Source organism: Pleurodeles waltl, chromosome 7 (assembly GCF_031143425.1).
Source record: "Pleurodeles waltl isolate 20211129_DDA chromosome 7, aPleWal1.hap1.20221129, whole genome shotgun sequence".
Taxonomy (NCBI): Eukaryota; Metazoa; Chordata; class Amphibia; order Caudata; family Salamandridae; genus Pleurodeles; species Pleurodeles waltl.
In genome coordinates this window covers 46,682,031-46,708,053 of record NC_090446.1, presented here as the reverse complement: position 1 = coordinate 46,708,053, position 26,023 = coordinate 46,682,031, and the positions used below count along the sequence as shown (strand labels likewise).

The following is a 26,023-nucleotide window of genomic DNA, read 5'->3' as shown; positions in this document are numbered from 1 at the left end:
ATGCCCTTTTTACATAGTTTTTACAGTTTTAACGTGTGTACACTATTCCAGTGCTTCATTTGTGCTTGTTGTTTCCGGTGCTGAGCACCGGCACTTATTTGTGAGGGCCGGGGCTTATTCTTATGCCTTAAGCATTTGCTGCGAGCAAAAGACACATATGTGAAAGACGGAAGAAGAAAAAACGAAAAAGCGTCATAAAGGGAGAAAGTTGAAAGTTGCAGGATGAGCTGAAGGGGCAGGGGTGGCCGTAAATGGATTGAAGAGGCCCGAGATGGCTTCAGGATTACGCTGCCTCAGTATTCAGTGCTGGCAGATTTAATTACAGCAGCTTCCTGTTTAAGAGAAGGGCTTTGAGCACCGGCACCTCTTTATTTACAAATTAAGCACTGCACTATTCACGTCCAGAGGTTAGCAAGAACAAAAGGAGAGCTTTCCTGCGAAAATTCTCATGTACTTAGATAACTAATGGACTTTGGATGGAGGCGTGGCGATGCATTGCATGCGCCCAGAAGACACGAACGTTCAATTAGGGAAGGAACTCAAGCGAGGTTTCTCAATTACAAGTACTTGAGGACAAAGGTTGTAATCTGTGTGTGTGGGGGGGGCGTTGCTGAACATCTTTGAAGTAAAAACATGCATATCTTGGGGTCGGCAGCAGGCAGCCTACAACTTTCTGGGATCTGGTCTCATTTTATACGTTTGTGAAAGGGGTGAGGATTTATAGGGCGGGATTCGGTGACGCTGTTTTTCTCTAACCAATTTGTAATCAAGTGTGCACCTAAAAGATACGATTTAGAGTTGTTGAATAAATGTTGTTGGGCAAATTATACCTCATAAAAGGTGGGCAAGTAGTGTAGGAAGTTGGCTCTGTATGCACTATTTTAAAGTAAGGAATAGTATGCACAGAGTCCAAGGGTTCCCCTTAGAGGTAAGATAGTGGCAAAAAGAGATAATACTAATGCTCTATTTTGTGGTAGTGTGGTCGAGCAGTAGGCGTATCAAAGGGGTAGTGTTAAGCATTTGTTGTACACACACAGGCAATAAATGAGGAACACACACTCAGAGACAATTCCAGGCCAATAGGTTTTTGTATAGAAAAATATATTTTCTTAGTTTATTTTAAGAACCACAGGTTCAAATTTTACATGTAATACTTTAAATGAAGGGTATTGCAGGTAGGTACTTTAGGAACTTTGAATAATCACAATAGCATATATACTTTTCAAATAAATCACATATAGCTATTTTAAAACTAGACACAGTGAAATTTTCACAGTTCCTAGGGGGAGTAAGAGTTTGTTAGTTTTTGCAGGTAAGTAAACCACCTACGGGGTTCAAGTTTGGGTCCAAGGTAGCCCACCGTTGGGAGTTCAGAGCAACCCCAAAGTTACCACACCAGCAGCTCAGGGCCGGTCAGGTGCAGAGTTCAAAGTGGTGCCCAAAACGCATAGGCTTCAATGGAGAAGGGGGTGCCCCGGTTCCAGTCTGCCAGCAGGTAAGTACCCGTGTCTTCGGAGGGCAGACCAGGGGGGTTTTGTAGGGCACCGGGGGGGACACAAGTTAGCACAGAAAGTACACCCTCAGCAGCACGGGGGCGGCCGGGTGCAGTGTGCAAACACAAGTCGGGTTTGTCGTTGAAATCAATGGGAGACCAAGGGGTCTCTTCAGCGATGCAGGAAGGCAAGGGGGGGGGCTCCTCAGGGTAGCCACCACCTGGGCAAGGGAGAGGGCCTCCTGGGGGTCACTCTTGCCCTGGAGTTCCGATCTTTCAGGTCCTGGGGGCTGCGGGTGCAGAGTCTTTACCAGGCGTCTGGATCTGGGAGTCAGGCAGTCGCGGTCAGGGGGAGCCTCGGGATTCCCTCTGCAGGCGTCGCTGTGGGGGCTCAGAGGGGGCAACTCTGGCTACTCACAGTCTCGTAGACGCCGGGGATTCCTCCCTGAAGTGTTGTTTCTCCACAAGTCGAGCCGGGGGCGTCGGGTGCAGAGTAGCAAGTCTCACGCTTCCGGCGGGAAACGCAGTTGTCTTGAAGTTGCTTCTTTGGAAACAAAGTTGCAGTCTTGGGTGAACAGAGCCGCTGTCCTCTGGAGTTTCTTGGTCCTTCTAGAGCAGGGCAGTCCTCTGAGGATTCAGAGGTCGCTGGTCCTGGGGAAAGCCTCGCTGGAGCAGTGTCTTTTAGAAGTGGGGAGACAGGCCGGTAGAGCTGGGGCCAAAGCAGTTGGTGTCTCCGTCTTCTCTGCAGGATTTTTCAGCTCAGCAGTCCTCTTCTTGTTAGGTTGCAGGATCTGATTTCCTAGGTTCTGGGGAGCCCCTAAATACTCGATTTAGGGGTGTGTTTAGGTCTGGGAGGGCAGTAGACAATGGCTACTGTCCTTGAGGGTGGCTACACCCTCTTTGTGCCTCCTCCCTGAGGGGAGGGAGGCACAACCCTAATCCTATTGGGGGAATCCTCCATCTGCAAGATGGAGGATTTCTAAAAGTCAGAGTCACCTCAGCTCAGGACACCTTAGGGGCTGTCCTGACTGGCCAGTGACTCCTCCTTGTTTTTCTCATAATCTCTCCTGGACTTGCCGCCAAAAGTGGGGGCTGTGTCCAGGGGGCGGGAATCTCCACTAGCTGGACTGCCCTGGGGCATTGTAACACGAAGCCTGAGCCTTTGAGGCTCACTGCTAGGTGTTACAGTTCCTGCAGGGGGAGGTGTGAAGCACCTCCACCCAGAGCAGGCTTTTGTTTCTGTCCTCAGAGAGCACAAAGGCCCTCACCACATGGGGTCAGAAACTTGTCTCTCAGCAGCAGGCTGGCACAGACCAGTCAGTCCTGCAATGAACAATTGGGTAAAATACAGGGGGCATCTCTAAGTGCCCTCTGTGTGCATTTATTAATAAATCCAACACTGGCATCAGTGTGGGTTTATTATTCTGAGAAGTTTGATACCAAACTTCCCAGTATTCAGTGTAGCCATTATGGAACTGTGGAGTTCGTTTTTGACAGACTCCCAGACCATATACTCTTATGGCTACCCTGCACTTACAATGTGTAAGGTTTTGCTTAGACACTGTAGGGGCATAGTGCTCATGCACCTATGCCCTCACCTGTGGTATAGTGCACCCTGCCTTAGGGCTGTAAATCCTGCTAGAGGGTGACTTACCTATGCCACAGGCAGTGTGAGGTTGGCATGGCACCCTGAGGGGAGTGCCATGTTGACTTAGTCATTTTCTCCCCACCAGCACACACAAGCTGGCAAGCAGTGTGTCTTTGCTGAGTGAGGGGTCCCTAGGGTGGCATAAGACATGCTGCAGCCCTTAGAGACCTTCCCTGGCATCAGGGCCCTTGGTACAAGGTGTACCAGTTACAAGGGACTTACCTGGGTGCCAGGGTTGTGCCAATTGTGGAGACAATGGTACATTTTAGGTGAATGAACACTGGTGCTGGGGCCTGGTTAGCAGGGTCCCAGCACACTTCTCAGTCAAGTCAGCATCAGTATCAGGCAAAAAGTGGGGGGGTAACTGCAACAGGGAGCCATTTCTTTACAAGTAGCTATTTAGATTGACATTATTTTAAAAGAACATAAGGATGATTTTAGAAGAGTGATGTCTGGCGCCGAGCATATCTCTATGTTGTCTTTGGAGCGGACAACGTTGAAATGAAAGGATCTAAAAAATACAAAAATGAAGTAGAAAGTTCTGGAAATGGCAGGTCATTAGACCTCTGTCGCGTGGAGTCACCTCAGATTGGGATTCAAATGCAGTGGTGTGCGCAGCTGTGACCACGAATGGATGGCCCAACCCCCAAAATCCATGCCGCATGGTTAGATCATCATTATATCGACAGAAGCATCCATTGTGGTTTGACCATCCTTTCCAATATACCCTCTTCCCGCCACGCTCGGGTTCTAGTGCTCGCACAGAGGCGACAATCCGAGGCACATGCTACCTGAAAAGGATATGGAGGGAGGCAAACGAAAGGCAGCGGAGAAAGAGCAAACAAGAACAAAACAATCACAAACATGACATTATATGTATATATACCGGACCAGCAACCCACTCCAGCACAGATAATGAGAGTTCAAAGCCGCTATCAAGCGGACCACTAAGACACCATATTCCAATAGCACACAATATCACACAACTCCAAACTTACACTGTATGCAGCCTCAAAATGCAACAAACTGGCTAGTAAAACATTTTTTTTTTTACTGTTGGGTATTTAGCACATATAAAATTGCTAAATACAGTGTGACTTACAAAAACTCACAAACCAAAAAGACTGACAACCCCACTATGCAGACTGCACACCGCCTCGAAACAGAACCACACTCCCTTCTGCAACAAAGCCATTTGGAAAGTCATGCCCAGACTACTACAAGGCCCAGCGATTCCTTCCTAATTGCAGATTGTGCGCCTTTCAAATGATATTTACCTTTACAGTGTTACATTGTGAAAACCGTGTAATCTGCTCTGTTCTCCGAACAGCTGCCATCTGCCTGTTGATAATTGTGAACTGCAAGTTGCATGTTTTACGCTTGTTTGTGCGTTGGTTTGGACTGCGGCACCCTCCAACACATCCATGTTTCTGTTTTAGATACTTTTTCTGGTTTCTTCACCTGACGACTCTACATCCCAAACAATGTATGCTGCAACAATGTTTTTTTTAAACCTTCCACATTGTGCCACGGAGAGTTGGCAGGAGGTGAACAGCACTGAAATTGCATGTTATTCTTGGGAAGCTACCTCCCAGTTCATGTATTCTCCATGTGTGTAACAATTCTGATTAGTGCACTGTAAGTTCTACAAAGGATGCTAGATTCCCAAATGTACAGAAACATCCTGGAATTGAAGGCCATTTATGTGGCCCAAAAAGCTTGTATTTCAATGATAAGTTGAAGATCATTGTGATGGATGTGAGCAACTTCCTTCTTCTATAGCACTCCAGGAAGCAGGTGGGACCCATAAACTATTCTGTCGGCCTTTGTGGTGGTCTAGAGTTAAATCTTCTAATACTTAAAGAAAGTGTGCAATCAACAGGTAGATAGTCTTTCTTGGTTCCTTCACAACTCTCGGGTGAAAGTGAAGCAGAATCCTAATCTTTTAGGTCAAGCGCACAAGCACTTTGACCTGTTGTAAGTATTGTAGGCTTTTAACCAGGCCCACCACACGCTCACTCGTTCGTGGGTTTGCCTTTCAAAAATCCTTTGTTATCATTGGTAAATGCTTTATGTTTGTCCCTCCTTGGGGCGTTTTTTTTACCACCTTGAGGGCCAACCCTGTAACATGGATAATTGCACGATTGCTGATACGTTTGACTGCGAGCGAACTTCTTGTTCTTTTTGTATCTCTCCTTCACACTCATGGTGGCCATGGTGCTTTAAATCGGCTTCTTATACCAACTGTTTTACTTTTCATTTTCCAATTATGTGGCAAGAAAAGTCAAGTTAGGAATTTACAACGCTAAGAGCTCTAACTCGAGCTAATGCGAGACCCATTGCATTGCAAATACTTGTTTATCTTGGCTTCCAACGGCATCTCCAGTTTGTAAGCGGTAGTAGGGAGGGTTGCTTGGCACTTGTGTCTCCAAGGCTGGGTGGGAAGATTCACCTTCCACGAGCATTGTATCATGGTGGGCTTGTATAGTGCAAAGATGGCACCGTGGGAGATTGCAGGTTTTTATTCCTTTGTGCTGAGAAAATGGAGCGCAGTTGTTTAACAATCCGAGGCCTGTTCTACATCAATGCCCGTGTAGCTAATGTGACACCCCTTCTTGTGAATATGGAAAGATTGCCACTGAGAGTGCACCCTTTGGCAAGCCTAGTGACGCATCCCTTAGTTGTCATGTTCAGTCCTTTACATTAAGAATGTTCCAGAATCCGGCTGTGCAAAACAACGTCATTTCCGGGACCCTTTCCATAAACATTGAATAAGGTCAAAGAATTCCTCAAGTAAGGAAATCGAAAGTGATTTTAATAACAGTCCTGATTAGTGCTTGAAACAGCTCTTACTCAAAGAAGACAGTTACTTATTATAAGCCCTTTGCGCTGGAGCTGGGCCAAGCCCCTTTTCGCCCACTCTGTGGGATTTTCGGATGGGGAAGGAGTAGACGCACACTTGCTCTCAAGAAGAGATGTCAGAAGGGAGACATCGGGTGCCCCTTTCCAGTCGCGCTACCCCGGCTCTTCGGCTCTTTTCAGAAACGAAACTGCCCAGGATCAGACAAGCTGCTGGACTTTTCTCTCTTCTGCTGAGTTGCACACGGTTCTTAGCGAACTTCGACTTCAGTCTGATGTTTCTTGGAAATCACCTACCTGTACACGGTGTTGTTCAATATCTGCTATCCCTTCGAGATCGTGATCTCAAGCAAAGAGTTACACAACTCCCCAGAAAGTGAAACTAAGGCCACTGCAGAGCTGCTTCCGAGAGCTTCAGAGCTCGCCATGGCCGCCCCTCTCTCAGACCTCCAGAATGAGGTCTCCTGCCCCGTGTGCCTTGAATACTTCACAGATCCGGTGACCATCGACTGTGGACACAGCTACTGCAGGAGATGCATCACTCTGTCCTGGGGCAGTGCAGGGGGAACCCTTACCTGCCCCCAGTGCAGGAGAAAGTGTACAAAGACGGACCTCCCCAGGAACCTGCAGCTCTCAAACCTAGTGGAGATCTCTCAGAGGATGTCTCAGCAGCCAGGAGACTCTGTAGACCTGTGTGAGCGACACCGTGAGCCCCTCAAACTCTTCTGTGAGACAGACCAGAGAGCGGTGTGCACAATCTGCGACAGATCCCGCGAGCACAGGGGCCATGCAGTGATCCCCATCGAAGAGGCCGCTGAGCAGTACCAGGTAGGAGCTGCAGTGTCCTCCATGAAGCAAGAGTAGGCTTGTCCCCTTAAACCCAATCTATTGTATTGCAACATTTATATAGTGCTACCTACTGCTATGAGGGGCAGTGAAGCACTTGCCTGCATGGACTGATTGTTACGCTGTTGTGAAGGTATGAAGAACCTCAGCTGTATAAGTTGATGAAGTACTATAGGGGTACTAACGTGTCCTACTCATGGCTGTTTCCAGATGTGCAAAATAAGTTTCATTTACTTCCTTCATTGTCAGTTCACTTTAGCCTTGTATGAGTGAGTACCAGATATTTTTCTGCATTTACCTTCACAGTGTTATGAGTTTAGGGTTTCCTCCAAAATCCATCCACCTAGCGCTCACCTTCTTTCCTGATGCTGTGTTTAAATCTTGATTGAGGTCAGATTTGTTTGCTCCTAAATTTCAACAGGAGGAGCAACCAGATCTTGTAAATAACCACTTACTTCCCTGTCACAGTGCAGTTTGTCAAACAAACTAAGATGATTTACACACTCCCATGACTTAGAAGACAGGACATTTTGAAAAGGATTAATCTAGTAGATGATAAGAGCTGAACGTTCTCACCTCTGCTGGTGCATCACCGGAGTTCATTTTTAGAGCGGCCATTTTTGGTGTGTGGCGCTGTAGTTCTTATTCGTGACTTACTAATGAAGTTTGCGGATGGCGCAGGTGCACAGCAGTTAGTCTTAACTTTAAAATGCTGTGATCTGACATTTGTTGGTTCCATCTGTGTTCATGATAAAAAGTGGGGGGTCTTTTTATTGTCTGTACGAAACTCTGAATTCACAAAGGGGGAACATTTTAAAATTCATTTAATCTGTTTTAACTTTGAGTTACTTTTACTTGCACATGCACATTATTAGATGTCCACTTCCTGTATTACTGGAGTTCTTTTTTAGAGCAGGCATTTTTATTGTTTGGTGCTCTAGTTCTTTTTGGTGACATACTATTAAAGTGGGTGGATGCTGCGGAGGCACGCAGCAGATGCGCTGAGGCCGTGCCAAAGGCGAGCCCATCTGCGCCCGTCCCCGACCCGAATGCGACCAGCGCCAGCCACCCTGTTCGTTTAAACCCCAGGTATGTCTACGCCACCAGATGTTTTAAAAGTACTTAGGCCTATATTTATACTTTTTTAGTGCCGCATTCACTATTTATTTACGCAAAAGCAGCGCAAACTTACAAAATATAATTGTATTTTGTAAGTTTGTGGCACTTTTGCAGCAAAAAATGGTGCAAATGCGGCACTAAAAAGTACAAATATGGGCCTTAATGTTTCTACCAAGCACTGTGATTCGTTGCTCTCCCCAGCCAATATCGAAGGCCCTACTACCATGTCTAATGTGTAGAGCACTATTTGGGGTCTCCCTAGCATCTCCCCTTGCCATTTCTCAGGCGCCAGCAGCATAATCATTTTTGGCAGCCTCTTTAACCCAGGGTCCTTGAGTAAACATGCTCAAGAAATATTCGATTTGCTCATTAACTCTCAGTTGAATTTCACAGGGGTGGTCTGGCTATAATCCTCTGAGATGTTTTCCAATGTCAAACTTTTGATTTAGGCTCCCTCAAAGGGGCTGAAAGCCTTTACTTTGTTTTAAGATCAGCCCTTTTATGTCCTTTGCGGGCGGCCTCATCTGTCACCCCCCTGGTCCATGTGCTAGTTTTTAAGCCTCTTTGGGTGATGCCGTTGCTCTGTCTGTTTTGCATTTTGAAAATTTTACAATGTTAGGGGACTTAGGGCCAGATGTAGCAAAGGGTTTTTCCCATTCTGTGTCAATGGGAAAATCTGTTCGTACATATGGCCCTTAATCTCCATTTGGAGTGCAGTAAAAAATCAGAGGTAGCCAATTTATAGATACTTAAAAGTTCCCTTCGCCTTTCTCAGTTGTTCACCTCATCTACACACACAGCAGAGCATACACTATATGGAGTATGTTCTAATAACCCTAACCTGGTAATTGACCCCCCTACCAGACAGGCTTGGTCTGATCATATGTTGATTCCATTTAGACTATGATATGAATGAAGGAGTCCGGCTCCCCGCCGTCAGCGTCAGGTTTCCATTTGGTCTGGCAATGGCGAAAGCTAGCATCAGATCCTGACCTCGTTATGGCGCAATCTTCCTCTACCCCCACCTTCTAAGGTAATGTGGCTGACAATAATTCAAATTTTATTAATTGGATTACTCAATCCATTAATAAATTAGCCCCATTAATTCCCTCTAAGAACAAAGCAAAATCTCTGCCTTCAGCCCTATGGTATTCGCAGACTGTAACAGAACTACATCTTGGCTGCAAGCAACTTGAAGGTAAATGGAGGCGAGCCTATTATGCTGAATATTTGTGTAAATTCAGAAAGGCCCTGAAAATCTACCCTGGCCTGATTAAGATAAAAAAAAAAGCAATTTCTCCTCCCAGATCGATAAAGCCCAATCTAATAAAACAAAATCTTTAAAATTGCTAAATCATTTTTACAACTTAAAGCAACAATTAGGGATATTCCACTATCTCAAATCTTATGCAATAAAATATCCTCATTCTTCTTTGATGAACAAATACGGACTATCCAACAAGGGATTAGAATTGCCTCCTCTTTAAAGAATGTACCGACAGGAAACATTCCCCAGACATGACCATCACTGTCAACTTTCCAGAGAATGATTTTATCTCAGCCACGTCAAGCTATTTTAGCCTGTAAATCAGGATCCCTTGCTCCCCCTTGCATATTTCACAAAGTTGTTGATTGCATAAGTTCAGTAATAAACAAACTTTTGAATACTTCATTGGCCACTGCGGAGGTCTCCAAAGACTGGAAATTAGCAGTTGTTAAACCGCTACAGAAAAAACAACTGGCTGACCCTACTAGTCTTCCAAACTGATTTCAGTACTTCCTATTTAAGTACAATAATAGAAAAATTGGTTAATGGACAACTAACTGCATTTTCGGAGGACTCTAACCTCCTACAAGGCACTCCACCGATTCAGCGCTTTTGGAAGTGGCAGACACGCTAAAACTGACGATAAATGCAGGAATAATGCTGTGCTGATTTTACTAGATCTATCAGAGGCATTTGATACCATCTCCCATGACATCCTGCTGCAACGTGTCAAGGACTGTGGAATTTCCCACCTGGCATTGATCTGGATTAAATCCTTCCTCTCAGGTCACAGACATAACGTTATATTATGATCTTTTTTTCCCCGAAAAGACTGTCACTTCAGGGGTACCCCAGGGCACTTTGCTTAGCCTGGCATTATATACTATTTACTTGGCCCTCTGATCTGATTGATTTCCTCCTTTGGTATTGAAGCCACATCATATGCCAATGACACACAACTGATCCTGTTGCTGGATAAGGATTCTATTGGCTTGGAGATCAAATTTAAAAACTGTTTGACTGAAGTTGGATAGAAGTAAATCACCTTAAGTACAATACTGACAAAACAGAGATTATGTTACTTGGGAAGTCAGAGATTATGTTACTTGGGAAGTCCTGCTCTGTGGTGGCCCAATTCCCCCACCTGGACCCTCCCGCCACTGGCCATGGTCAAGATCATACCAAACCTCAGAATAAAATTGATGCCTCTCTGTCATTCCACCACAAGTGATTACAGTGGGGAGAATGTGTTTTCGCCTCATAAAGTAATTGAAAAGGTTCTTTGAGTACCTTCCACTAGCTGCCTGAAAACCAGTAGCCTTTGCGTTGATAACATCTACACTGGATTACTGTGATAGTCTGTATGCAGGGTCATCCAAACATGTGCCACAACACTCTGTGGCCAGACTGGTATTAAAGCTCCGCTGTTGTTCCTCTCCATCAGCACACCTGAAAGCTCAAAATTGGCTGCCAGTGCACAAATGGGTCCTTTTTAAAATCCTCTTATTTGCTTTCAGAGTTTATGGGGTTCTGGGGCCAAAATATTTAATCTCTAGAGTTACACACTACATGACCCTTCGAACGCTCAGGTTCGTGCAAGGCAAATATATTAAACCTCCTAAATTCAGACTTAAAACAGGAGGAGGAAAATCTTGTTCAGTCTTAGGCACAAAGGCTTGGAATCTTCTCCCCAGACACTTATGATTTATTGAATCAGAAGCCATCTTTAGAAGGAAGCTCAAGACATGGCTTTTTGGAATTTCTGATGCATTGTGCTATTCACTCATTCTCTGATGCACAAGTTCTCAGGACATCGTGTTTTATGGAGTGCTGCTCATTGCCACCTCGCACCAGGATGCTCCTTTGGGAGTGGCAGTGCGATTTATACGTTCACTAGTCATTCATTCGTTCATTCAGTTGTTGCCAACCAATCATGCCTTAGCTAAATATCTGCCACTTTAGTTTGAAAAGCGATAACTGTGGGATAATAAATCATTTAGAAGGCGTGGAAGTCTCAAAGGAAACGCCTCTCCAAATGCCCACTGTCCTGCATCTAAATGCTTACAGCATGCAATATTTTGTGAATTTTGTGACACATGAAACAGGAGAGCTACTGTATGGCACTGCTATTTGTTGACTTGTTTAATTGGTTAAAAATATTAATAAAGATATTTAAAAAAAAAAGAGCTAGCTAATGAAACTTTTTAATGTAGCATCATGAGAACATATATCCCTTAAGATACATGTTGAGAAAATGATTTTATGTAAATTTGGAAGTGTTTTCTTGGATACTGTGAATGCATAGAAGCTGGGGATCGCATGCCCCTGGCTTCCTTTCAAGTATATTATTTCTACACTATTAGAATAAGGGGAGGGTTCCCCCGGCAGTGACATGAGAGGCAAGTTAGTGGCACAGCTGTGTTATGGACCACACATTAGCCCTCATTATGAACATGGCGGTAAACACCATCTGCCACCGTGGCAACAGCAAACAGAAGACCGCCATTGGCGGTGAACAGAAACCCGCCATATAATGATGCAAAAATCAGAAACCGACAAAAATCTCCTTGCCACCAGTCACCGCCAGGACCTTGTCCGTGGAAATGCTGGGCCTCCCGCCCCGCCACCGCCGAGCACACAAACACCCCTCCCTCCAAATAATTAAGCATAAATCACCGCAGCGGTTAGTGGAAGCCGAACGACCATTGGCGGTACAGACCGCCACGGCCGGCAAGTGGACACAACAGTAAGAAATGCAAAATTGTCAAGTTTGAAACCCACACACCTGACACACATCCACAACACTATAAAACACTCACAGACACACCCCACAATCCTTTGCAACTAAATTAGGCCGACTAATACAGAGAACTCCAGAAGCAGACACCGAACGCCACATTCCACGATACATACACCCAACCACACAAGATCACCCTCACCTAGATCCACACAAGGCACCATTCAAAACACTCACCATGGCACCCCCCAAACACCCACGCTTCACAGAAAGGGAGCTAAGGACAATGGTGGACGAGATCCTGAAGGTCGAGCCACAATTATTTGGGGCCCAGGTCCAGCACACACCCATCGCCAGGAAGATGGAGCTATGGCAGACAATAGTCAAAAAGGTTAATGCAGTGGGACCCCATCCACGCACCAGGGACGACATCCGCAAGAGATGGAATGACTTGCATGGGAAAGTCAGGTCAATGGCACAGAGGAACCAAATTGCAGGCCAGAAGACTGGGGTGGACTTCCACCAACACCACCCGACTACACTGACTGGGAGGAAAAGGTCCTGGTTATCCTGCACCCAGAGAGACTCACTGGACTCACTGGAAGAATGGATTTGGGTAAGTCATCTACAATTACCCCATATCCATCACACCTGGAATGCATGCACCACCTCACCCCTCCAACTACCACCAGCACCACAACCCCACCCAGGCCACAATCACTACATCCAGTCCCCCTGCATGCCCACAAACCCACTAACAGGCCCACATCCCTCCCCTGTGCACAGCCACCCACCCCTGCAAGGAATCACAATGGCCTACAGCACCCACAATGCACCTCCACATCCTAAGCAAAAAAGCAATGCTAACCTCACGAAAGCAACCTGCATGGCCCCAAAGTGTGAAACCTGCACAAACCCGCCCAGTCCTGTGCACCCCATCTGATCATGCTAATGTAACAGACATGTCCATTCCTCCCAACAGGCACTACCACCCATGTCACCCTGATGGACAGGACAAGGAGTGGCAGTGCCCCACAGGGAGACAGAGGCACCTCCCAGGACATTGGGGACGGAACCCTGGACACTGACGATCACCCTGGCCCCTCACACAGTCCTGGACTGTCACCATCCAGCAGCCCCACCCAGGATACCACTGACACCCCTAGCACCCAGCCAACATCAGCCCAGGGCAACCGTCCCCACACCTGTGTATCCAGGCCACAGACTGGTGGAACACATGTACAGAGGCCACAGTCACCCCCTACCAACAGGCAGGAAGACGATGGCCCCAGTACAAGTTGTACCGCCAGACCTGTGCAGGGGACACAGGCACAGGGGGCTAGGCCCAGTGGGAGGGCATCAGTGGCCCAGGGGGGAGGCCACAGGATGGATGTTGCAGCCCATGACGTGATGTCTGAGGTCCTGGGAGCATATCACCATACCCAGGACAGATTGGCCCAGATAGTATCCACCCTGGAGCAGAGTCAAAGGATGCAGCTAGCACACCACCAAGCGGCCATGGAGCAGTGGAAACTGCACAGTGCCACAATGGCCAGCATAGCAGGTGCGCTGCTGCACCTTGTCCCAACACAGCCTGAGACCCACACAGACCAGGAAACCCCTTCTACAGGCTAGGATACAGACCTGACAACAACAGCATCTGCAGCAACTGCAAATGTACCACCCTCTCAAGACACACAGGGGACATCCATCTCAACCTGTACCGGCCAACACCAGGCGCCCAAACGGACCCTCAGGCCCAGATATGGCACAGGAACACCTGCCAAGAACAAGGCCTCCTCAAAGAAGTGACTCTGGCAAGAACTGTTCTCAAGGTGTCCCACTGAATCAACCACCAAACCAAACTGAAAACTAAAACAAACTCTTGTAAACATTGATGGACCAACCACTACTGCCAACAATGCTGCGACCATGTTGCCATATTGTACAACCACCAGTAGCCCACTTCCAACACTGTAATCTGCACGATTTAATCCCTGCACCAAATAAAACACCTTTTCACGTGTTACAATGTCCCCTGTCAGTAAGTTTAAACAAAGTGAAGTATGGATGCAACTGTATGATAACGCTTTTATTGTTATCTGAGTAGCAGGAAATTCACCACATGCCTTACATGTTGTTGTACCTAGAGATGTGTTGAACTTTTATACTATATTGTAATCTGTCCTACGCAGACCTGGTCACAGTGGCAATGAGTATTGACCTAACACCCCCCTAGATGACAAGGCACACTGACAGTATGATGCGCATACAGCAATCTCATCCAATTGTCCCACAAAGTTACTGGAAGTAGAGTTTTATCAGTTGGGTCCTGGTAATTACATCTTCCCCCTCCTCATCATCACTCTCATCCCCTCTCTGAGGAAGCTGGTCTGGGTATACAGCACCCTCCTCCTACAAGAGGGGGATAGCATTTCTCACAGCCACGTTGTGCAGCATGCAGCAGGCCACCTCTATTCTACACACCTTTTCAGGTCCATAGGCCAGGGAACTGCCAGAAATATGTAGGCACGAAATCTAGCCTTCAAGAGACCTATTGTGAGCTCTATCACCTTCCCAGTACGTCCATGAGCCTCATTGCAATTCCTCTCTGCATATGTTCCAGGATTCCTCACTGGTGTCAGGAGCCAACGCAAGTTGGGATAGCCAGAATCAACTAGAAAAAGGTGCAAAACAGGACTTTCATTGACAACCCTCAGAGGCAGACAGCCTGGCTGTCTGCTATGTGGCAATAAGTGTCAGGAACACCTACCTATGATCCACCCTCTGTCCTCTTGTAGTTGTTCCATCTTGTGTGGCGCACTACTGTTCCTCAGCACAAAGGAATCATGGACTGAATAAGGAAACATGGCATTCACATGTGAGATGTACTGGTCTGCAGTTCACACCAATTAATGTTCATGGAATGAAAGTTCTTCCTGTTTCTGTACACATGTTCATTGACTCTTGAAGGGATGATAGCTATGTGGGTGCTATCGATGGCACCTATCACATGGGGTATGTTGGCAAAGGCATAGAAGTCCGACTTGATGGCAGGGAGGTTAGCACTTTGGGGAAAGCTCACATAGGACTGTAGGTGTCGTACAAATGCATTCAGGAATCTTGACAGTATTATGCTAAACATTGACTGTGAAAAACCTGCACCCATGCCCACTGTCACTTGAAATGAGCCTGTTGCCAGGAAATGGAGTGCAGAGAGCACCTGCACTTCAGTAGGGATGGCATGCTGATTACGACTTGACGGTGTCAGTGCTGGATCCAGTAATGCACAAAGTTGATGAATAGTTGCACGAGTGAGTCTGTAATTGATAATGATGTGACGCTCCACCATGGTCCGCAAATCAACAAGTGGTCTGTACACCGATGGGGCCCTTCCTCGCCACAAGGGTCTGTTCCTAGGAGGAGTTGAAAACACGTGTGAGGAACACACATCCATCTGCACACATTGTTTTTCATTCAGCACCTCTGGCATGAGTGTCGACGACAATAATGCTTAGTGTGTGTGACATTACAGCAACATGACCACAATGATATATCAGGACTGGTCAGGTGAGGTAATGTATATTGTTACATGCCTATGGGTGTTTAGGGGACAATAAGGCCTGCATTGTGCAGATGAGGGTTTTACAACTGCGTAGTTAAGGCCAAAATGTCTGCCCCCTGTAATCCAGAAGTGTTGTGGTAGAAGTGACCTCATACCGCTAGCGGTTGACGTAATAGCGTAAGGCGGTGTTTACCGCCGTGTGCAAATTCATTGGTTAACATGGTTCTCAATGGGCAATCTTAGCGTATCATGAACGCCGCCGCTGTGCGTACGCAAACTCATCACCCCAACTTCACTTGACTCCCTGATCTCGTGCATACAGGTACTCCACCGAGTGTACTGCTGTGTCCTGCCTCTGGTCATGGAAATGGCTTGTGTTTCAGGGGAAAGGGCCCGGCCTTCACCAAAGATGAATTGAAGCAGCTCGTGGACGGGGTCCTGCCCCTGTACGCCAAGCTCTACGGTCGGCCAGAGGTACAGGTGAGTAGGAGGATTGGGGGGCATGGATGTGTGTAGTGGTGGTTGTTGGCTGCATACATTTGTGCACCTGTTAAACTGTATGGTCCAGGGTTCCTGACATGCTGCGTGTGTGTTTGCTGTTAGGCTGTTTGAAATGTCCGTCCCATAGTGGAAGTATAGCCAGCTGTATATGATTGGCCAGTGTCTGAAATCAGTGTTACTTTTCTGTGTGTCCCATATAGGTCAGCGCCCACCAGAAGAGGGGACTTTGGCATGCCATCGCCAAGGAAGTGCGGACCCTGGGGGTCTACAACCGGCGGTGCACCCACTGCAGGAAGAGGTGGGAGGACCTGCGGTGCTGGACGAGGAAGATCTGTGAGGCCCAGCTGGGGAAGTCCTCCCAACGAGGAAGGGGTGCCTGACGGGCACCGACCCCCCCTTATGCAACGCATCCTTGCGTGGCGTACCCGGACCTGGATGGGCGCTTGAAGTCTGCACAGCAGTCACAAGGGGGTGAGTACATATACCAAAATTTGGCCCCTTGATGGATGTGTGTGTGTGCATTCGTATTTATGCTGTCTAGTGGCAGGGGCTATGACTGATGTCCATCTACATAATGGCCCCCGTGGGGAGTAGGGGTGTTTGGGTCAAGTCTGCAGTACGTCAGGTCCTTAAGTTAGTTGGGGAATGGCTGTAGAGCAGCGTTCTGGCCACTAGTCAGGGGTATAACCATGTGTATAGCGGTAGGTGCTGCCTGGTGGAAGGTTTTCTGGGTTGGTGTTTGTGTGAACCACTAATGTACCTCCATTCACCTATTAAAAAGTGTCTCTCCTGTTTTGTCTCCCCATCCCTGTTCTCTTGTGTTGCCTGTGTACATCAGCATCATCTGGCGAGGGAGCTGAGGCACCGGCGAGTGGTGATGCAGAGGCCCAAGGATCCTCGGAGGCAGAGTCGTCGGACGCCAAGGGGACCAGTGGGTTGGAGGGCGAGGGGAGTACCACGGGGGAGGCAACTACCACTGGAGGTAGTGACTCCAATACCTCCTCCGATGGGAGCTCCCTGGCAGACCCTATTGGGCCCAACCCTACTGTGTCATCTTCCGCCACCCCCATACCATCACCGCCCTCCCATTTGCTCCCCACCGAGTTGCCCGTGCCCGCTCACCCAGAAGGGTGGGTGCCTCCTTCGCCCCAGGCACCTCATCTCCTGCCACAGGCAGCCCTGCTCCCCTCACGAAGGAGGCTATTGACCTCCTTAGAACCATCTCTGTATGGCAGACAACCTTCGTCAATGCCATCCAGGGGCTAGCATCAGAGGTGCAGCAGACCAATGCCTATATGGATGGCATTCACAGCGCCGTGTCTGGCCTACAGAAATCTTTTCAGGCTCTGGCCTCCTCTTGGATGGTAGCCAGTGTCCCTGGTCATTCCGTCCCCCTCCAACCACCTCTACCCCTTCCAGCACCCTACTCCCTTTACCCGTCCAAAACACACATTCTGACATGCAGGCACACACCTCAACACAGAAGAAGCACACTTCAAAACATATGCCACACACCTCCCACCTCAAGAATACACAAAGCCAACATCCACATGCACACACACCAACATCCACTTCCCCCATTGTGTCCACCTCTTCCACATCCCTGCCTGTCCCCTGTAAATGCAAACCCACAGGCACTGCACCCTCATTCAATGTTGCTGACCCTGTTCCTGCAGTCACCACAATAGCACACATCCATTCATGCACCCCAGACACCCCACCCGCCCTCACCACAACTACTTTATTTGGCACATGCAGCACACTCACCAGACTTGCAGACACCTAGACAACATCCATTTACACTGGCAGCCTGTCTTGTCCCACTGTGTCCACCCCCCTTCCAAGACACTCAAACGCACCAAAACACACACCCATCACACATCCACCACACCTCAGCATACTGTCCGTCACCGGCAGCCACGTCACTTACACCTACACCTGTCACAACCACTCCCTCTACCTCCACTCCCACGCCTTCCTCCATGTCCACCCCAATTGCACCTAAGAAACGTTTCCTCTCCCGTGTTGACCTATTCCAACCCACTTGGCCACCCCATCTCATCCCTAAACGTGCTCACCTCCTTGCCCTGTCCACTCCTCCCATGTCACAGCCCGCCCCCATCCGTCCTTCCCATTCCCGTGCCCATTTCCCAGAGAGGAAGAAGACCCGTGCTGAGCCAGGTCCATCGGCCACCCCCCGGTCCAAGCCCACTCCCCCACCTTCCAAGGGTAAACCCAAACCCCCTCCACCTTCCAAACGGAAATCTAAGCCCCCCCAGTCATAAATCACCACCCCCTGCTGCCCCTGTTCCCTGAGGTGCCTGGATGCCCCATTGTTGCCCCTATGAGGTGGAGTACCGTTGCACTTGTGGGAGTCAAGTTGGGGCCTTTGTGGCCCATCGGACTTCTTTTACTATGGACTGGCCATTGTCCTTCTATGCACTTCTGTTGCTCAGTGAGCAAAATAAAGGTTAATGTGTGGCCTGTGTTGTTTGAGGCACACTCTGGATCAGTGGTCTCTCGTTTCATTGTTTGTGGGTTTGGAGCACAAGTATACTTTGGGCAGGTTGGATTTGCCTTGTGTCGGGTAAGTACCTCTTGCTTTGGAGTGTATGGCGTGTGCTGCTGTGAAGGGTTGTGGGATTGTTGCAGGGTGGGTGGAGTGGGTGGGTATGTAACTGTGCCCTTTCTTCCCTTGTTTAGTAGGTTGGGGTACTTACCGTCTTCGTCGGCGGTCTCGGTCGTGGAGGTATATGGATGGAGCAGGGCTGGCATGTCCTGAAACTCTCTCTCCATGTCTGCTTCGGCGTGTTGTGTGGGCCTCCGGTGAGTGTCTCCTTATATTTGGTTTGTTTCCCCCTGGCTTTGCGTGCCGGTGGTTCCCATCCTGGAACTGACGGCGGTCTAGTGCTTCATTATTTGATGGGCAGGTAGGGCCTTTCCATCGGCCTGTGGACAGGCTCTGCCGTTGTTATCTGCACTCCTCTGCTGGCGGTGAGTGGTTTTCAGGATGCCTGTGTTTCAGTTGGTTCATTATTGGGCGGTTCGGACTGCACGTCTGTTGGCGGTTGTTACCGCCACCGCCGGCGGTGCAGTGTTTACCGCCGTGTTCATAATGAGGGCCATTGTGTTAATGTACTGGCCATTGGCCTTTGCTTTACACCATGTATTGATTTGGGAAAATTTTTAAAAAATTGCATATTTAGGACACATTAGTCCTGCCATTGCTTTTCTACCATTTTGATGTTCTTGGATACTTTGGGATGTGTGACTACAGTTGTGTTTGTTTCACCCCGATTGATGATTCATTTGAAGGGGTTAGAATGATCTGACCTTGGAACCAGTACTGGAGTCACCCAGGACAAGGGGAAATGTTCAGTGGATGGATATGTCGGATGAATTCCAATTGGGGCTGAGATTGCATTGTGTAGTATTTTATATGGTAAGTATTTCAGCTTGGCTTGGCCAGTGTCAACATTATTTAGCTTGCACTTCTCCCTATGATGTAGGTTGGATATGTTTTTAATGTGTGCAAGCTAGAGCTCTGTTTAATCACACATGGAGGTTGTTACTTTGTCACGCCTTTGTAGACTTTGTTATGGACATGTGTCCATTTTTGTGTTTGTACCTTACACCTACTTTATCTAAATGTGTGACAAATGCTGTTACTGCTGTGTTTGCTTTCTTGACTTGCACTTACACATTTCCCACATATAGCACTTAGTTATGTGATTGGTTGCCCCTGATATACTTAAAGCCACAGGTCCTGTACACATAGAGGTTTTGAGGCACATGCAAAGTGGATTGTGGCCCAGGGCCCCAGCCTTTCAGGGGTCCCCCTGGTAGAGTCATACCTAGCGTGCAGTCAGTCTTTACATTGTGACCTTTGAATGTTTCTCACGCTGATTATTTTGAATTCCATTTACCTGACATTACCTTCAAATGTGGGTGATGTGTGAGTCCATTACAGAGATTTAGCAGAGAAGATATGTTTCAGTTTCATGACACATCCATACATATGTATTGTTGATATCACAACAGGAGCTAGCATGTGAGCAATGTAAGGGTGTCACAGAGGTAATAGGTGTGATACTGGTGAGGAGGTGCTGTTGCGTGACAAAATGTAATGTACACATCACTATCTCTGATTATGATATATGCACACATGTCCCATTTTGTAGAGTGCACCTGTGCAGTGTCAGTGACCTGACCAAAGAGGGCATCATAGAGCTGTAATTGGTTCATGCATTAAGAATAATTCCGAACAGGGTCCCACAAAATATATTTGGTCCAGGGGCAACAAAACCCTTGCCAGGTCCATGGCGGGACATCTATTTGCTGAGGAGTGATGGAAATAGGTAAGGGTTTAGCCTATCATCGGTTGCATCCACGACAGTGTCGGTTTTGGATGTCATGAAGCAGGAATAGCAGCGGCAGGATGTGTACGATCGGCTCCATGGCAGCACAGGGCTTGTGAAGCTGAGTACAGGTGGGTTTCAGCCTTATATCTATCCTTTTCTGCCAGCTTAGAAATGGTGGTTGGACCGCCACATGCACGTCAGCAGGGACGCACTTTGTAATTGGGCCGGCGGTAACTCTAGAAGTTCGCCCTCCTACGGACTCATTGGCCTATCCCGCAGCACTTGAGATTTCATGGCAGCGGGACCGCAGCGGACTTTTGTCTACGTAACCGCATGCATCTTAATAGAGCGGTTGGTCTGCCAATGGTGCAACAGCGATTCCGGCGACATTTGGATGGCGGTAGCATGACTGCCAAATTCCTGATTAGGCTCTTAGTGTAGCAAATTGTCTCCCTTTAGAGCAGGCTCTGTGGGGGTTGGTGGGGACACACCCAATGTGGTAATGCAACATCATCCATCCCCTTTGCATCACTAAAATGGGCCATCCCACTGCCTGCCCCATCCCTATGTTGCATTCTGAACTACAAACGGTACCTCAAATAAAAACTCAGGAACATACACCTGAGGTTTTCTCCACTATTCCTGGCCTGCCTATTCCTCCCTCCTCAGCCTCTTCAATGGTATCCACTGATAGGAAGCAGAGAGAAAAGTCTTTGTAATCCTATTGTCAAGTCCTGAGAGCATCCCACCACTAGACTGGCCAGCAGTTGTTGGATGATAGCTACTGAGATTCCAACTCTGATGTCTTCCTGTAGCTGGAGGCCTATTGTTTCTGGGGTCTTTGTTCTGCCAGATGGTTAAGGAGAAAAATTAACTCAGCCAGGCAATTTTATTAAGGACTGGCTCAGAGATACATGTCAACTTCTGAAAGTAAGTTAAAAATCCAGACACATCAAAATTGACCTTATATTTGGATTCCAGGCCCACTAATTTGTATAGAAGGTAGCAAAGCAGACCTTTGTAGGTTGTTGTAATAAGGAAATACAGTAAAACACACAATTGATATCATAATGTGTACAGTTATTCCTACCTTCCAGATAAATGGTAAGAATTTGCTCAGGGACTTATCTGTCACAGTGCTACCTGTGTGTAGATGCGTGGCTGAGTCAGGCAACGGTTTCCTCGCGCAGCCTGCACATAAGAAACCTGCTCAGAGCCCCTTATCTCCACTGTTCATAGCAGCTGAATTAATTATAAAATGGCAGGCACTATAACGAAGAGCATGACAGTGGGTGAGACACCATTAGGTGGGCACAAGCCATAAAAGAGACCCAACAGTGAAAATAAATTATGGGTTTTCAAAGGCAGAACACACTTTCTCAGAATGTTTAATAAGGTTTTGGGAATCACAAAAATACACAACACCATGGAACCCAGAAGACAAGAGAGTAGGTTTGGAAGCCAATCCAAGGCAGTCAAATTAGATCTGCATGCAAGACTGCTGTCACTTGGATGATCGAGACATGAACGTACACACCTTGCAAAACTCTAATACAAATCAATCTTCATGATGTATACAAGGTGAAATGTGATTAAGGTGTAACATCCTTCATTCCATGTTGGCCCATTTGTTCACTTTTGTTATGTTCAGGATTGGCAAAAAGTCAGTTTTGCGTCCATTCATTTGTAGGAGTGGATGTATCTTATTTTTCATATTATGGAGGTCTTTTGCTATGCACATTACCGTAATTTTTGCATTCGGCATGTACAAGCTCAAGAGAAAAGTCCAGGAAACTTGTGGAGAAAATCTGGGTGGAGGACCTTGAAACCTGATCTTGCATCCATTCTGCACAATATCCAGCACCTCACTGTCCTTTGTTACCCTCTGCTAAGGTGGGAGATTGGTGGAAATGCTCCTTCCCACAGAAGCACTGGACAGGATCCAGGCTAAAATGTATTGCTTTGCTGTGAGGGGAGCTACCTTGCCGCTGATGATAACCATAGGCTTCTACTCCACTTGGTTGCCTTTTGCAATTTTCAAGGAGTTTTCATTGAGATGACTGGTGTTGCATTTGCAGTAGTCTCTCCCACAAGAGTGTACACGTCTTCTGATGATGGCTACTTCCCTAGTCCATTAACTTCCTTCTTCATCCTGTTAATATTGTTATCCTCAGGAGCACAAAAAGCATCAGCAGAAAAGAGTAGATCCAATGTTCTGTGTTGAGCTTTAAGAGACAGGATGATAAGGCACAATCATGAAGAGTTCATCGTTGAGTTGTCATGGCAAGAATGCACCATAGAAACATCAGCAGTGTAGTTGGCTGCACTAACTCTCTGTTCTCATTTGAAGATGCTTTGCACCTTTAAGGATTTCTATAAGCTCTTCCCTTTTTCAATAGGAAAAAGTTCCAGACCATGATCCACAGCACTCCATAAGGGGCATTCTGAGAGAGTGGATGACCTCAGAGGTGTCCTAATGGTTCAGGAGCACTGACAGAAGTTCTTGCCTACTTATTGTTTGTGAACAAGCCAATGAAGAAGATCCTAGGCTATTTATTTTTTCTTTGAAGATCCATCTACAATAGAAACAGGAACACTATTGCCTCAAACATTTAGGATATGAAACAGTAGCTGAATATTTCATTTTCGCCTCATGATTGGATGAACAAAGGTGTCTGTTGGCCATCTAGTTTTGGGCTAGGCTTGTAGGGTCTAAAAATTTCAGGATGTCTGCACTGTATGCATAATTGTCCAAATGTTTATTTTTTTGGCAGCTCGCTTGGTAACCTAACAAAACCCATTACATTTATTGGTTGTTGAAATACATGACAGAATGGACTCTGGAGTCTGTGGAGAAAGATAGCCTCTTTCTGAGAGTCAATCCCTGTATGAAGGTGTGTGATGTGTTTTTCTCGATGTGCTCCCCTTCAGGTCTCTCGGATGCTGCCCTTCTCTCTCAGAGGATGTTTCTATCAGTCACATGATTCATTGGCTACCTGAGAGTATCATCTTTAATTCCATCACAGAGGAAATATTGTTGCCAGCAGTAGCCATATGTTTTGGGTTAAATTATTTTAAAATTTTAGAATATGTGTTTCAGAATACCACACATATTATGACATTCAGTATTTATGAATGAGAGAGAACATTCTGTGAATGAGAAACTGCATTTACTGGATTACACTTTTTATATTCCCGGGACACTTTAAAGTTAATTAAATTCAAGTTAGAACATTTGAATTTTGGGAGCTCCACTGAAGGCCATTGTGTGGCTATGGGATTATAGTAGCGGGTATAGGCCTTCTGCTCGAACATTCTAATGCCGGTCTTTCTGTTTTTCCCTTTTAATTTAGAACATTCTACTCTTAGTGGGTTGAATGTTCTAATAGCCTTACAACCCTCCTGCCTAGGGCTATAGTAGTTCTCATTTGTTATGGTCAATTACCTGTGGGTCAGGCCTATAACTTAAGTTGAGGCCCTTTATCAAACCAGTATAGTCTTCGACATTTTTGCAATAATGCTATATATAGTATGTCGTGCCATTAGGCTACAATAACCAAACATGACACAGAAACGAAAGGTAGGCTGTTTGTGTCCACTTATGTCAACTTTAATGTCAGGATATATCACTAGTACAGCTGAATTAAAATGGTGTTGCTTTCAGATTTTAAATCGGTCCCTGTTTAGGCTGGACAAGGAAATAAAGTTATTTTTTTGTTTATATATAGTTGCGATTCACTGCAACGCTGGAACGTCTGCAGAGCGAGTTGGACAAAATTGTGAGCCTTCAATCCAATGCAAAGAAGAAGTCAGCAGAGTTTAAGGTATGGTAATGTTCAGAGGTCACCTTTCATGTTTTCAGAACACATTATACACACAGATCCTCTATAGAAAAATCTTTATAGTTAAGACAAAAAGATTAAGTAATGTGACACACGTTTTAAGACCCAGATACCAATTGTAATATTCGCAGTAGAGGGATTCCTCATAGGTTCAGGAGGGCTGTGTCCATCCCAGATTTGCAGGGTACCCGCAACAGACAGATTTACAAATAATTAAATTGAAATGTAATTCAAAGTTTATCCTCAAAATCTGCCCTTGATCTGACTTTCCTCGAATTGTGTTGGATACCCCTGCTCAAAAGTGATATTTCACTTGTTGGTTGCTAGACCCCAAGCACATTCTCAGATCTCTTTTTATGTGTTTCATACATGAAAAGTGGACAACAAGCCTCCTGCTTTTCATGTGAGTAGTCTGTGCCCTCATACTCGTTACAATTCTTTGATCGATTGATATGTCATATGTAACAGGTTAAATTCCCAAGAGTTATTAGCCTGTGACATACTTGTCCATTTATCCCAAGGAGGTGCTTAGTTGCACTGCCTCCCACAAAATGTATAGCCTTCACATTGGTCTGAAACACAGGGACCTTTGCAATTATTTTACCTGCTAATATATATATATATATATATATATATGTATATATATATATATTTATATATATTATTTATTTATAAAGCGCAACCCAGCTATAGTGCAATGGAGCCCTTTATATGTAATAAACGAAAGCGGAGGTTGTAGGTAACAATGAACCAAGGGCCGATTACACTGAACTGGAAGGCATTAGCTTTTGAATCAGTCTACAAAATAAAGTTGAAGAGATGTATTTTAAGGTTTTCTGGGATATTCTTTTCCACAAGTAAACAAGGAGTGCAACCAATTGCATAGCTAATTCTACTTCTTAAAGTAAACAAAACGCTCTACCACATACAGAGGCATACTTCTGCAAGCAAGCAGGGCATTCTATGAATTACCCTGGTGTATCCCAGTCAACAAGTCAATTACGCGTCCAATCAGTTACCTAATCATTCCCATTTCACGGGTAAGGAAAACCCACCCAATTGAAAACCCATCCCAGAGAAATATCAGCTAATCACACTACTGGACGTAGACTTCAAAAGAGTCCAAAACCTATGCAAAAGGTTTACTCCACAATCTTGAGGCATGGGTGGCTTTCTGTCTGATTCAGACAGAATTCCTCTACCGTTGGTAATATTGTTGCTTTGTCATATCTGGCCTACAGGGCTTCTCTTACCTCGCGGCTGCTGCTATTTGCGTGCTTTGTGCATTTGGCAGTGTTGACCACAACCGACTCTGGGCAAAAATGGCAGAATGGGCCACACCTGTCACTTTGCTTAATCATCTCATTATATTCAGACATGTGGGCTTGAGTCAAGACCGGCACGGATAACTCAGTGACCCAACAAACCCTGACCAGATGGGGCCTAAAGCGAGGGTCCGTCCTAGAGCCTATGTCGTTTAATCCTTACACCGCAGACATAGTTCACTCATTAGCAAGGGCGAACGCAAGTCCACCAAAGTTCGGCCCGCTAGGGTTCTTATGATCCATTACGCCGGTGACCTGTCTACATTAGATGACACAAAAGTTGGCCTGCAGCGCGCTCTCAGTGAGCTATACTTAATATACTTTGAGTAAATTGGTGGCGAATCCAAATAAAACAAAGGTGATGATATTCAGCAGTTACAAAAATAAGAAAAAAGTATGATGGAGGCTTGGCAACCAATCAATTTCTCAGAAATCCAAGCATAACTATCTTGGCGTCTGGT

General features: G+C 46.4%; 1 protein-coding gene across 1 annotated transcript in view; it reads left to right on the top strand.

Moving 5' to 3' along the window:
* Positions 1 to 6,352: 6,352 nt before the first annotated feature.
* LOC138303604 (uncharacterized) overlaps positions 6,353 to 26,023 on the top strand; it is a 90,814-nt gene continuing 71,143 nt past the window's right edge. The window contains exons 1-2 of the mRNA XM_069242894.1: positions 6,353 to 6,827; positions 24,124 to 24,219. Of these exons, the coding sequence (XP_069098995.1) occupies positions 6,426 to 6,827; positions 24,124 to 24,219 (498 nt within the window). The 5' untranslated portion in view covers positions 6,353 to 6,425. The remainder of the gene's footprint in view (positions 6,828 to 24,123; positions 24,220 to 26,023) is intronic.